This window comes from Chiloscyllium punctatum, chromosome 38 (assembly GCF_047496795.1).
Source record: "Chiloscyllium punctatum isolate Juve2018m chromosome 38, sChiPun1.3, whole genome shotgun sequence".
NCBI lineage: Eukaryota > Metazoa > Chordata > Chondrichthyes > Orectolobiformes > Hemiscylliidae > Chiloscyllium > Chiloscyllium punctatum.
In genome coordinates, this window is record NC_092776.1 from 24398656 (window position 1) to 24413540 (window position 14885).

General features: G+C 40.8%; 1 protein-coding gene across 2 annotated transcripts in view; it reads right to left on the reverse strand.

Annotated features, from left to right (window-relative positions):
- casp7 (caspase 7, apoptosis-related cysteine peptidase) overlaps nt 1-13883 on the reverse strand; it is a 47345-nt gene extending 33462 nt beyond the window's left edge. Inside the window, exons 1-2 of one of the 2 annotated variants that reach the window (XM_072557383.1) lie at nt 13319-13883; nt 3212-3332 (exon numbers count right to left, since the gene is read on the reverse strand). In XM_072557383.1, coding sequence (XP_072413484.1) covers nt 3212-3330 — 119 coding nt within the window. In that variant the 5' untranslated portion in view covers nt 3331-3332; nt 13319-13883. Of the gene's footprint in view, nt 1-3211; nt 3333-13318 lie in introns of those variants that run through there. The other variant, XM_072557384.1, reaches the window with a different exon arrangement.
- Nucleotides 13884-14885: the final 1002 nt, after the last annotated feature.

Sequence of the window (14885 nt, forward strand, 5' to 3'; positions counted from 1 at the left end):
ACTTTCATTAAAAAAGAGCAAGCCTTTCAAATGTACGTTTTGCAGCAAAATTAACAATTTAAAAAGGCCAAATCAGGTTAGAAGATGTTCTTTCACATTGCACCAATTAAATTTGTCAACTCCAAAACAAAAAAAGTCAAGTTACATTTAAGTAATGCAATGGCTTTGAATAAAGTTAGTGAAAATTGCTAACAGTAATTCAACAGTAATATTACTTACTTGGTTTTTTTGACACAATAGAATCAAAGTTACAATACGTTATCTGTCTAACCTACTCTTGTATAATTAATAGAGGTGATTCAAAGCAAACAATACCTGGAGGGGCCAGGGATCAAAGGAAAATGAAACAAGGTCATGTGGCTGAAATGGCCAATTGTCTCAGGTGAAGCAAAGCATCCGAAAAGTCAATCCAGGCAAAGTGTCCTCACTCAATTTGTCTCAGTGCAGGGATAGATAAGTGCATTTCACATGGTGTGGCAATTTGTTTAATCTCCTTTGACCTCTGAACCAGGAAGAATCAGCCATACTGGCTTCATCCATTCATACATAATTTATTAATTGGTCTAAATGCTGACCACAGGCAGGGTACGTTGTGTCAAACATGACCTACTGCAGAGTGTGGTCAGCATGTCACGAGACAGACATGAACTCATTGAATGGTAGAGTGGGTTCAAAGCTCTAAATGGCCTACTTCTGTCTCTGTTTGTTTCTGATGGTCTTATGATTCAAGTTAACAGATTTTCAAAAATGGTTTTGCTTGTGCATAAGGGGGCCCTCTTGTGGCACAGTGCCAGGATCCCTAGCCCTGGACTGGGAGGCCCAGGTTCAAGTCCCACCTGCTCCAGAGGTGTGTAACAACATCTCTAAACAGGTTGATTAGAAAAGAGAATACCTGGGCATAAGGTGGATAAGTTTAAAAAGAAAAATGTGACAGCGAAAATATAAAAGTAGAGGCATTCTGGAAAAGGCAACAGGCCATTAAAATGTAAAATGTGACTACAGATTTCTAATAGTAAGACTGACGATCGTGAGAATGCAGATACATTGCTCGAATTTCTAACGATACATCCCAATAATCATCCAACTCAGACTTGAAAAACATTTAGCCAAAATATGATTCTTTTCTGTCTGACAAGCTTTTATATATTTGTAATATGAATCCCAAATGTTTGTAGTTTTAAAATTCACCACAATCCAGCAGCAATCCCCCCCCCCCCCCATCCCTGACACACCCCAACACTGTCTGATGTCAGGATCCTTTCTTATTCACTGGTAGAATGAGGGCATCACTGGGCTGGCTTTTATTGTGTATTCCAGCCCAGAGGTTTGCTAAGGGTCAACCACATTGTTGTGGGACTGGAATCAAACATAGGCCAGACCAGGTAAGCATGGCAGTTTTCTTGTCTAAAGTCGATCCCATCAGCCATGGTGGAATTCAAACCCAGGCACCGTTCTGGGGACTTGGATTAACAGTCTATTGACAATACCACTCGGCCATTGCCTACGTGTTGCTTCGAGAAAATACTGGCAGAGGAGCTTTTACAAGCAGCAGTGGACATTAAAGCAATACAAAGGGAGGATGATATCAAGGAAAGTAAAATTATAGGTGAGAGAGACTTAGGATAAGTAGGACAGTTTTAACTGCAGGAGGGAAGGATTAAGAAAAGAAAAATCAGAGGAATTCTAATATCCATAATAACAAAAACTACCTTTACTGCCAGACATTCAATGATCAGAGATTAAATTTTAAAACAAGTATCAAGGAACTGAATTGAAAAGTGAGGCATAATTACTTTACACAGAACATTGTTTGAGAAGGTTTTGTAACAGAGAGGAGTTAAGGCTGTCATATCCTTTAAAGAAAAATATTGGATAAATATTTGAAACTGGGGAAGATATCCAGCAAAGGGAAGAGAGAGCAGGGCAATAGGATTAGTTTTGAACTTCCCAGAGTAATAAATTAGCACCAGCACAATTGGCTGAATGAACTCCTCCTGAATTTCTCACCCACTTCAGTTCAGCAACCTTTTACACAGAGTTTTTTGGTTTGGCAACACAAAGAAGAAAACAAAGAAAATCAGTAATAAGCAAAACAAAATATAGTGGATTCTGTAGGAAGTTCAGAAGGAACAGAGGAACTGTGGGACACTTGAAGGTGCCAGGGCAGGTTAATAGGGTAGTTAAGGCAGCATATGGGATACTTGCCTTTGTAAATTGAGGCATAGATTATAAGAGCAGGAGATTATGTTGAAACTGTACAGAATCTTACTTAGGGCACAGCTGTAGTACTGTGTGCAGTTCTGGTCACCACACAATAAGAAGAATGTGATTGCACTGATGGGGGTGCAGAGAAGATTCACCAGAATGGTGCTTGGTATACAGCATTTCAACAATGAAGATAGGCTGGATAATCTCAGGTTGTTTTCTCTGGAGCAGAGAAGGTTGAGAGGGGACCTGATACAGGTGTGTAAGGTTATGGGTTTGTTCCCCTTAGTTGGAGGATCAGTAACAAGAGGATACAATTTTAAGGTGAAAGGCAGAAGATTTAGCAGTGATTTGAGGAAATTCTTTATCAGCCAGAGGGTGGTGGGGATCTGGACCCCTTGCCTAGGAAGGCAGTGAAAGTTGGTAACCTCAAACAGTAAAAAGTACTTGAATTAGGACTTGAAATGTCATAACTTTCAAGGCTATGGGCCGAGTGCTGGAAAACAGTACTAATATAGATTTAGTGTAGTTTTGGCAATACAGACTCAATTTGCTTCAGGGTCTCTTCTGTACTGTATGATTCTAGGATTTGGAGTGTTGGAGAATCTCAATAGGTCTGACAGCATTTGTGAAGAGAGAACTGAGTTAATGAAATGACTCAGTAAATCAGAGAAACTTCAAAAGAGTAGAATCTTCAATTAACATCTCTATTTATCACTCGCGGAAATATGCAGTGCTTGATAAAGCTTAAATCAAACAATTTGTAACCCTGTTGTCAGGATTTAAATCATCCTATCTGAACTTTGAATTTTGAAGAATTTGAGGTAAGCCAGAGAAGCCAAATAGATATCAGCATCTCATCTGCACAGCTTCGGACAGACATAGCCAGAGATTTCTGAATGTCAGACACCAGAACCAGCAGGCAGGTACATTATATGAGGCATTTCACAAAGTACAGTGAAACATTGGTGAAGACAAATTTACCATCTACACATTTAAAGCTTACTTGAAATTTAGGAATCTTGATGATCTGTCTGGCTTTGCATCAACAACATCCCCCCCGGATGCTTTGTCATCTTCCTCTGTTCCTGGTATGGGAGAGGATTCATCTTCCATTTCAGACATGTCTAAAGCATGACAAGAGTTATTAATGTAAGTTTTGAGCATACCAGAATACCCTGAACTTAATGTAAATATCCAGAAAGGTGTGTGATCACAGAAGCTGGTAATACTAATATTTAAATCTGAGAAATTCAATAACATCTGTACCCCATACTAACAGTTAATAATTAAAATAAATAAATATCCAACTAATAATTGTTCAACTCAATTCAATAAGTATTAGCAAAAATCTGAATCAAATAAATGTATAATGCAGATGCAGAGAATTGTATACACTACTTATAATATTGTCTCTTCAAATAAAATTTGGATAATTTTATGAAGTTTAATTCCCAACATATTTGCAAAATCCTTAAGTCTGATTTTATTTTGATTCAACACCCACTCACCTACTTACAGCAGGGATCAATACAATGGCAAACAATTGGAATCCTAATCAAATTCCCCATCACTCCCTGATCCACAGTGCAGCTATTGGCACAGCTTGGCCTGGTCAATAGCACTTGAACTACTTTATCAATTAACTCAAACTCCACTCTGTGAGCTTAGTCTAGGCACACACTACAGTGCAAATTCTGTGCATATGTTGCAATGGCAGATTTTGTTTCATGGTTGAGGTGTTAATCTGCCTGTAAGCAATCTAATAGGATTAGTCAAAGCTGGGACTTTTTTTCCATATCTTGATTTGTATTTGTTTTAACCCAATGAAGCAAAACAAATTAAGTAGCAATTCAGGGCATTTGTTCTTTGTGGCAAGTGCTGTTTTATGGTAGATTTAAACTGCTACAGAGTCTGCTTAAAATATGATGAGTTATTCTTTGCTCTCTTGTTCTTTCTTTATATTAATTCCATGTAATAAAGATGGGAAGACAGTTTAGTAGAATGCTTCAGCTAAGAAATTTACTGCAAATATCTTGCAGTTATGAGGTCTAATGTACTTGATTTGCCTTACAAAGAGCAATATATTTAATAAACTGAGGAATAATCACACCAAATACCATTTCTTCTTCATCTTTGTCATTACAATGTGAATACGCTGTCTTTAAAACATGTTTGTGAAACTTGCAGTTTCACGTACTATAATTTGAGAATAAATCTGCAGTGGACAGCCACAAGCAGGAAGTAATTTTAAAAAACCAAAAAGGCTAAAACGTACAATAAGATGCAACCAATAATGTTAAAAAAAATTGATGCAGCCTGTTTTTGGATATGCAATGGTCTAAAACTTAGAAGTCATTAAAGTAAATTGGTTCCAAAGTACTTTAAAGTCAATTGATCCAAAACTACTTCCAGGACTTAATCCATGACAAAACAAAGCTTAATTGATATTTAAATAAACTTAATGATCATTATTTTAATGTACACAGACCATTTACTCTCATGTTTCTTGGTCACTGGATAGAGTGCAACATGTAGCCAGAAATATAACTCCTTTTGCTGGACCGAGTCTGTGAATAATACCAACAACATAATGACACATTTAATTTTTGACCCTAACCACTGATGTGTGAAGAACACACAGGTTTATTATATAAATTCAAACAGTTTTAAAACATTTTTTCCATCAATTACTTCCTTCGCCAATTTGCCTGATGGCAATACATCTTTGCTGGGTTAACTTTTACTGACAGTCAATCCAAGTGAGAGCTCCCACTCGCATTCCGAGTAGCGTAAGAGACTTGCTGCCCCGTCTCTCTATTTTCTCTCAGTTTCTTGTAGATTCTGGGTCCGAGACAGGACGCTACCACAGCACCACAAGAACTCCTTCTGAATGGATTAACTGAGGTGAGATGAAAAGCTTGCTACATTTACCTTGTGAAATTGTAATATTCTTAATCTTTATACCTTAGCTCAAACAAAATGAATGATTATCAAGAGGAAGCCCAATGCTTCTGGAAATCACTTTTTGTTTGTGCAATGTCATTCCTACAAACTTGCTGGCATGCATATACACCAAACTGTAGAATCAGAAGGTTTATGACACCGGACAAAATCACTCGGTCCATTGAGTCTGTGCTGACCAAACTACAAGAAACCCAGCTCAATCCCACTTTCTAGCATTTGGCTGGTATCCCTACAGGATTACAAAACCATAAGTGCGTGCCCAGATATCTTTTAAATGATATGTTGGTTTTGGCCTCAATGACCCTTTTTGGAAATGAGTTCCACACTCCTCACAACCATCTTGTGAAAGGATTTTCCTTCTAATCTTTCTACCAATCAATTTGAATCTATGCCTCAAAGTCATTGACCCCTCCCCATCCATTCTATCTAGACCATTTACAATTAGGTACATCACAAATACATCTCTCCTCAGCCTTCCCCTGTTCCAAGGAACTAATCCAATCATTCCACACTGCTGCATTTTTCTGGTCCTGGGAACAGTCTTGTAAACCTCCCTGTTCCCTCTCTCTCTCTCTCTCTCTCTCTCATGTAATTACATCCTTTCTATCATGAGATGATCAGAACTACATATTATAGATAAATCACAGCCTCATTAATAAATTCTATAATTCCAGCATAACATCCCTTATATTCAAACCTTGACTGATAAAAGGACAAGATTCCATTTGCCTTCTAAGCCACCTTACTATCCTATTCTGCTACCTTCAAGGAGCTGCATTTATCCCATAATCTAGCACTTTTTCTACACCTCTCAGTATTGTATGTACTCCTTTGCCTTCTTTGACCTCACAGGGGTGCGTGGTTACACTTCTAAAAAAGATTGTTCGTGGAATGTGGGCAGTAACTAGGCTAACATTTATTGCTTATCTTAATGCCCTTGAGATGATGACAATGAACTGTCTTCTTAAGCCACAGAAGTCCTTGGGGAGTGAGGACATGCACAGTGCTGTTAGGATGGCTGTTTTAGCAATTCGCCCAGCAGTGACAGAGCAACGATATATTTCCAAGTCAGGATTATGTGTGGCATAAAGGGGAACATGCACGTGGTGATGTTCCCATGTATCTGCTGCACTGGACCTTGTAGGTATGGGGTTTGCAGGTTTGAACAGTTTGCTATCGGAGGAACCTGAGTGAGTTGCTGCAGTGAAAGTTACAGAATGTACACATTGCTGCCATTGTGCATCCATAGTGAAGGGAGTGAATATTGAAGGCAATGGATAGGGTATCAAGCAGGCATGTTTGTCTTGTATGGTACCAGGGCAAATGAAGAGTATTCCATCAAATTCTTGGCATGTCTCTTGTAGATGATGGACAGGCATGTGGCAGATAGGGGACAAAGTATTTGTTACAGGATTCCTAGTCTCAGTCATGCTGTTATTGAAACAGTATTTACATGACTGGTCTAACTTAAGAGTTACCACTGACAGAAACTAAGATGTTAATGGTAGGGGATTCAGTGATTGCAATGCCATTGAATAACAAGGGGCAATGTTTAAATTCTCTTGTTGTAGATGGTCATTGCCTGGCACTTGTGTGGTCCAAATATTACTTTACATGACACTAGGTTATAGTATAAACAGGTTTATTTGGAAATACAAGCTTTCGGAGTGCTTCTCCTTCGTAGGGTAGCTTGTGGTGTTGGATCATAGGACACAGAATTCGGAACCGCGCTCTCAAAGCTAGTGCTTCCAAATAAACCTGTTGGACTACAACCTGGTGTTGTGAGGTTTTTAAACTTTGTCCACTCCAGTCCAACACCAGCACCTCCACATCACAAATCTGGCCATCCTAAACCTCGACATTGTCCAGTTTTTGCTGCATATGGATGTGGGCTGCTTCAGCATTTGATAAATCACAAATTATGCTGAATATTGCAGAGAACATCCTCACTTTCAACCTTATACTAAGAGAAAAGATCATAGACGAAGCAAATGTTGGGCCTGGGAGACTTCGGAGAAACTACATTAACTACATTACCCGAGCAGTGATGACTGACTTCCAACAACCACAATCATCTTTGTGCTAGGTGCGACTCCAAAAGTCGAGAGATCCTCTTCCAGCCCAGTTCCCATTGACTCCAATCTTCTTCGGGCTGTTCATGCCATATTTGGTTAAACGTTGCTTCTATGTCAAGGGCAGTGACTCTTACTCACTTCTCCAGAGTGAACTTCATTTCTCACTTTTCTGTCCACTGCAATCTACAATCTACAATCTACAGTTATCTTCCTCGCTAACAAACATGCTGCCAATGCTTCTGATCATGCCCCTATATTTGTTAACAAAAACCACAAAGAAACAGACAATCTATTACAGAGCCCTGTAGAACCTCAGTGGAAACAGCCAAAAGTACCCATGTTGTCCTTTGTTTCCTGTCACTGAGCTAGTTTTGTAGGAAGTTTGCAATGTTGATGTAGATCCCATGGATTTTGCTTTTTTAAAAACATATTTCTTGTTATCTCAAAAAAAAATGGAGTAATTAGTCAGACATGATCTTCCTTTATCCAAAAAATGTGACTATCCTTTGTTAAACCTTGCCTTTTGAAGTGATAGTTTATCCTATCCCTAGCATTCACTCCAATAAATTGCCCACTTGAGGTTCATCTACCTGGCCTGTAATCTATCCCTTACTCCTTTTTGGAACAAAGATACAGTATTAGTAATCACCCAATATACCAGAACCACACCATTATCCAGTGAAAACTGGAAAACAATGGTCACACCTTTGCTATTTCCTTCCTGGTTTATTTTCACAGTCCAGGATCTGGGTTCGATTCCAGTCCTGGGCGACTTTGTGGAGTGTGCACATTTTCTCCATGTCCGCGTGGGTTTCCCTTCACAGTCCAAAGGTTAGTGAACAAGCTAAATCCCCCATAGTGTCCAGGAATGCGTAGGCTAAGTGTACGGACCATGGGAATTTTGGGGTTATAGAGATAGGATAAGGTGTTGGGTTTGGGTGATCTGCTCCTTGGAGGGTCAGGGTGGACTTCATGGGCTGAATGGCCTACTTACACACTATGATTCTATTTTGTGAAAACAGATGCAAAGTGTTCTGTATGAATTGCACCCCATTTTCAACCTCTAGGCATTGGTTACCTTTTTGGACTTTGAAACTATCTTCTTGCTCTTAAAATATATATGACTGGAATCTTACTCATGTTCAAATGCATAAAACAATATAGATATGCATTTGTTTAGTCTCACCTAATATATCAGTTATAACCAAAGACATTTACACACTACAGGCAGTTTATAAGAATGAAACTCAGTATTGCCCACTACAAAGTGCGCCTTTTTACAGCTTCCCATAAAAACATTTGACACCAACTACAAAAGAGGTGCAATAGTTATTTGCTTTTGGTGTTCTTGCCAGATCTGATAAATATCACAAAAACTTTCTTCCAAATTCAGATAAATTAATTTCTACAAAAATAACTGCACATATTTTCTAATTTGTGAGAAGATTTGTAGTTCGGGTGCTCATTATTGTGGTTCTGTTCGCCGAGCTGGAAATTTGTGTTGCAGACGTTTCGTCCCCTGTCTAGGTGACATCCTCAGTGCTTGGGAGCCTCCTGTGAAGCGCTTTTGTGATCTTTCCTCCGGCATTTGTAGTGGTTTGAATCTGCCGCTTCTGGTTGTCAGTTCCAGCTGTCCGTTGCAGTGGTCGATATATTGGGTCCAGATCGATGTGCTTATTGATTGAATCTGTGGATGAGTGCCATGCCTCTAGGAATTCCCTGGCTGTTCTCTGTTTGGCTTGTCCTATAATAGTAGTGTTGACACTACTATTATAGTAGTGTCAACACTCATCCACTACTATTATAGGACAAGCCAAACAGAGAACAGCCAGGGAATTCCTAGAGGCATGGCACTCATCTACAGATTCAAATCAATAAGCACATCGATCTGGACCCAAAATACCGACCACTGCAACGGACAGCTGGAACTGACATCCGGAAGCGGCAGATTCAAACCACTACAAACGCCGGAGGAAAGATCACAGAAGCGCTTCACAGGAGGCTCCCAAACACTGAGGATATCACCTAGACAGGGGACGAAACGTCTGCAATACAAATTTCCAGCTCGGCGAACAGAACCACAACAACATATTTTATAAGATCATAATTACAGACAGCACTATGGAACTGAATAACTTACACCTCACATGTTCCAATTTAAATGTGCTATTTAACATTATGAGACCTTAAAAAAAGCATAGTAATAACTTGTAATACTTAATGACTACTGAAAAACTAATTACGAAGTTGTCTTCAACACCTGACTGCTTCAAGATGTCCACACTCTACAACAGGAGAAAGTGGGGACTGCAGATGCAGAGTCGAGAGTGTGGTGCTGGAAAAGCACAGCTGGTCAGGAGGAGAATCGACGTTTTGAGCATAAGCTCTTTATCATTCCTGTGCTTTTCCAGTGCCACACACTCAACTTACACTCTACAATACTCATGTGCTAGGACAAACACAGAACATTGGAGAAACTCAGCAGGAGAAACTCCATATTACAGAAGAGGAGGTGCTGGAAGTCCTAAAACATATTAAGGTAGATAAATCCCTTTGACTTGACAAATTAGAATTAGAATAAGGTTTTATTGTCACGTGTACTGAAGTATTCCAGGACTTTGTGGGAAGCGAGGGAGGAAATCGTGGGATCCCTAGGAGAGATACTTGCATCATTGACAGCCAAGGGTAAAGTGGCCAAAGATTGGAGTGTGGCTCATGTTGTGCCATTATTTAAGAAAGATTGCAGGGAAATGCCTGGGGACTACAACCAGTGAGCCTGACATCTGTGGTGGGATAAGTTGTCAGAGAGGTTTCTGAGAGACAGGAGCTACAGGCATTTGGGATAGTCAGCATGGTTTTACACATGGGAAATCGTATCTCACAAATTTGACTGAATTTTTTTGAAGGGGTGACCAAGGAAGTAGATGAGGGCAGTGCTGTAGACATTGCATACATGGACTTTAGCAAGGCCTTGGAAAATGTACTGCATGGTAGGTTGTTAAGGTTAAATCTCATGGGATTCTGGGAGAGCTAGCCAATTGGAAACAAAATTGGCTTGAAGGTAGAAGACAGATGGTGGTGGTAGAGGATTGCTTTTCAGACTGGAGGCCTGTGACCAGCTTTGTGCAACAGTGATTGGTGCAAGGTCTACTGTTATTCGTCACTTACATAAATGATTTGGATGAAAATTTAGTAGGTATGGTTAATAGTTTGCAGATGACACCACAATTGGACAGCAAAGGAGGTTATCTGGAATACAGCGAGATCTTGATCAACTGGGCCATCGGACTGAGGAAAGGCAGATGCAGTTTAAATTTAGATAAATGCGAGATGTTATATTTTGATAGGTCTAACCGGGACAGGAGATACAGTCAATGGTAGAGCACTGGGGAGTCTTATAGAACAAAGAGACCAAGGGGACAAGTTCATAACTCCTTCAAAGTGGAGTTAAAGGTAGATAGGGTGGTGAAGGAGGCTTTCAGCATGCTTGCTTCCATTGATCAGAGCACTGAGTACAGGAGTTGGGACATCTTGTTGCAGCTGTACAAGACATTGGTAAGGCCACATTTGGAGTATTGTGAGCAATTCTGGTTGCCCTACTATAGAAAGGATATTATTAAGCTAGAAAGAGCACAGAAAAGGTTTACTAGGATGCTAACTGGACTGGAAGGTTTGAATTATAAGAAGAGGTTGAATAGGCTGGGACTTTTTTTGTACCTGGAGTGAAGGAGACTGAGGTATGACCTTCCTTGAGGTTTATAACATGAGAGGCATAGATAAGGTAGATAGCCAATAGCTTTTCCCCATTGCAGGGGACTCTAAGACTAGAGGGAATAGGTTTAAGATGAGAGATACAAAAGGGTCCAGAGGGGCAATTTTGCATACAGAGGGTGATGAGTGCCTGGAACAGGCTGTTAGGGGTGATGATGGAGGAGAGTACAATTTTGTATTTTAAGAAACATTTAGACAGATATATGGATGGGATAAGTATGGAAGGATATGAATCAAACACAGGCAAATGGGACTAAATTAATTGTGGAAAACTGGGAAGCATGGACATGTTAGGCCAAAGGGTCTGTCTCCATGATATAAATCTCTGACTTTATAAGCAGGTCAGGCAGCATCTGTTGGGAGAGAAAGATAATATTTTGACTGCAGTTCTGAAGAAGAGTGTTTCTCTGCTAACAGATGCAGCCAGACCCGAGTTTCTCCAGCATTCTTGATTTGTATCAGGTTTCCAACACCTGCAGTATTTTGCTTTTATTTCATTTATGTTAGAACTCAGTTGCAAGTTACAAAAATGAGGACGTTAGGCAACAGGAATTCATCAGTGCCATCTGAGGGTTTTTCTCTTAAAAAAAAGGAATTTACTTTAATACTTAAAGGGGACAGTTGTTTTCTATTAATATTTAGTGCAATGAACTGTAGATGGAGAAACAAAAACAGAAGCTTTTGGAAAAGTTCAGCAGGTCTGGCAGCATCTGTGAAGAGAAATCAAAGTTATCGTTTTGGGTCTGTTGACCCTTCCTCAGAGAAGCCCCCTGGTCCTCACCTTCCACCTCCCCAACCTTCGTATACATCGCATCATCCTCCGACATTTCTGCCACCTACAAACAGACCCCACCATCAGGGATAAATTTCCCTCCCCATCCCATTGGCTTTCCGTAAAATCTGCTGCCTCCACGACTACCTTGTTAGGGCCATGTTCCCTAACAACCCACCCTCCCCTCCCAGCACCTACCCCTGCCACGGCAGGAATTGCAAAACCTGTGCCCACACCTCCTCGTTCATTTCCGTCTAAGGCACAAGAGAGCCTTCCACATCCAAAGTTTCACCTGCACCTCCACACGTCATTTTCTGTGTCCGTTGCTCCCAATGCGGTCTCCTCTACATTGGGGACACTAGAAGCCTTCTTGCAGAGCACTCCAGAGAACATCTCTGGGACACCCACACCAACCAAACCCATCACCCTGTGGCTGAACATTACAACTCCCCCGCCCACTCTGCCGAGGACATGCAGGTCCTGGGCCTCCTCCATCACCACTCCCTCACCACCCAACGCCTGGAGGAAGGACACCTCATCTCCTGCCTCGGGACCCTCCAACCCCATGGCATCAGTGTGGACTTCATCAGTTTCCTCATTTCCCCTCCCTCTCCCACCTTACCCCAGTTCCAACCTTCCAACTCAGCACCGTCCTCATCATCTGTCCATCTTCCTTCCCATCTATCCGCTCCACCATCCCCTTGAACCGATCACTTTTATCCCCACCTTTATCCATCTACTTACTGCACTCTCATCTACCTTCTCCCCTCCACCCATTTATCTCTTCACCCGCAAGGCACCCAACAACCTCATTTCTGATGAAGGGCTTTTGCCCTAAACATTGAATCTCCTGCTCCTCAGATGCTGCCTGACCCGCTGCGCTTTTCCAGCACCACACTCTTGACCCTTCCTCAGAACTGAGTTCCTGCTGAACTTTTCCAGCAACTCCTGTTTTTGTTTCTGATTTACATCATCCGGTGTTCTTTCAGTTTTGTTTTGGAGTAGATGGAGAAGTTGTGTAACCAACTTTTAGGAGTGGGGGGAATGTTGTGGTTAACAAACATGAATCCAAAACCAATGGAGTGCATCCCTAATCTCCACTCAATTAAATCACATCTCTCAATCGGTCAGCTCCAATTAGCCATTCTTCCATAATCAGCTGTTTAAATAAACAGCTATACTGAGAACACTTCTCTGAAAACAAGATTAGAAACCGAAAGCACGTTAGAAATCGATGGAGATTAAGTTCACCGAGTTTTCCAACTCCCGTTGTAGAAAACATATGATTGCTCCAGTGTTGTATTTACTTGCGAAAATGTTTCCGTTCTTTACACAGTTATATATTTGAAAGATTTTTTTCACAGATCACCACGTCAAACGGAAAATGATGGTCTAAGGGCTGAATTAACATCTGTGGGACGCACTGGCACAATTCTCATCCGCTTTTTTTAAAAAAAAAACAAAATGTGTTTTGATTATACAAGATCGAGTTAAACACTGGAAAGAAAGAGAAAAGTTTTGCTCGTACCTTCGGCCTAAGCGATTACAGGCGGCACAAGAGCGGAGGAACAGGAAGCAACTCCCTTCACAGTTGGTTGGCCGGTGAAAATGCTACAAATTGTATCGAGATCAAGCGTCCAGGAAATGATTGGATCTGAAACTGAAGGCTCCAAGTGACCAGTCCCACCCACTGAAATATCCAGAGATTTGAAAATTCTTCGGCAAAAATAAAAAGTTTCGGCATTAGCATCAACTCCGATTTCAGGATTCGGTGGCCAAATCCCTTCTTTCTTCCCACCCTGAGCCTCCGGAACGGATCAAGTTACTGTGGGCTCAGAGGGTGTTTCCATTGTGCATTTCCGTGCGGGATTGTCCCCAACACATCCATGGCGATCAGGGATTTTCCAATTCATCACCAACAATCTACTTGCAGAAAATCAATCCCCCCAACTTTCCCTGCCAACAGGGAATACAATCATCCTCTGGGAAGATGAAGCATTCTGTTGTGCTGCACACTGCTCAGAGCGCAGGTTTGACACGATTAGGATTTTCACGCAAACTTTCAGTTGCAGACTGGGACCTTCCAAGGTTCCGGGTCTAGATGCTGAGGGGCGCAGTAAAGCTTGGGTCAGCTACTGCCAAGGCTCAGTGAGAAAGACCCACTGTTCTTCCAAACAATAACGAGGGTGTGTTCAGTTCTCAAAACCCTCATTTACTTCACTGTATGTAAGTAGCGTTCTGCATGAGCAAGAAATGGTTTGGGAAATGTCAAATTCCAATGTTTTCTTCATGCCAAAGACTACAGAACTGCTAGAGTTCTTGTGAATGTTGATTTTTTTAATGAATAAAGTATATTTTTGCAAACCTAAAAGCTGCTACCTTATAAAGAAGACATTACATTTATTATCAGATATCCAATAGTGTCACGTGCATAATGTATGAATTAAATAAACACAATTTAAAATAAACTCAGAAGATCTGGTAGCATTGTGGAAAGACAAACAGTTAATGTTTTGAGACCCAGTATGACTTCTTCAGAAGTATGCAATTTATTTCAATTTAGTTTCTAAGTGCTCCCAACTAGTCACAAATTGACTCAGACTCATTGGACAACTAGGAGGTGGGTTTAAAGTTTAAATGAGAAGTTCACTTGGGTGCTGGGTGATTTAAGGACCAGCTACAACAGAGACTGTCCTGTTGAAGGTTATCACACAGGGAGGGTGAGGCAATAAAGGATAGAATGATGCAAGGTTTGTAGCTCATTTTGAGATTTAGGGTGTAGGTTTGCTCGCTGAGCTATAGGTTTGATATCCAGACATTTTGTAACCTGGCTAGGTAACATCAGTAGCAACCTCCAAGTGAAGCAAAGCTGTTATCTCCTGCTTTCTATTTATATCTTTCTCCTGGTGGGGTTTGTGGTGATGTCATTTCCTGTTCATTTTGAGGGGTTGATAGATGGTATCTAGATCTATGTGTTTGTTTATGGCATTGTGGTTGGAGTGCCAGGCCTCTAGGAATTCTCTGACATGCCTTTGCTTAGCCTGTCCCAGGAAAGATGTGTTGTCCCAGTCAAAATGGTGGTTTTTTTTCATCCG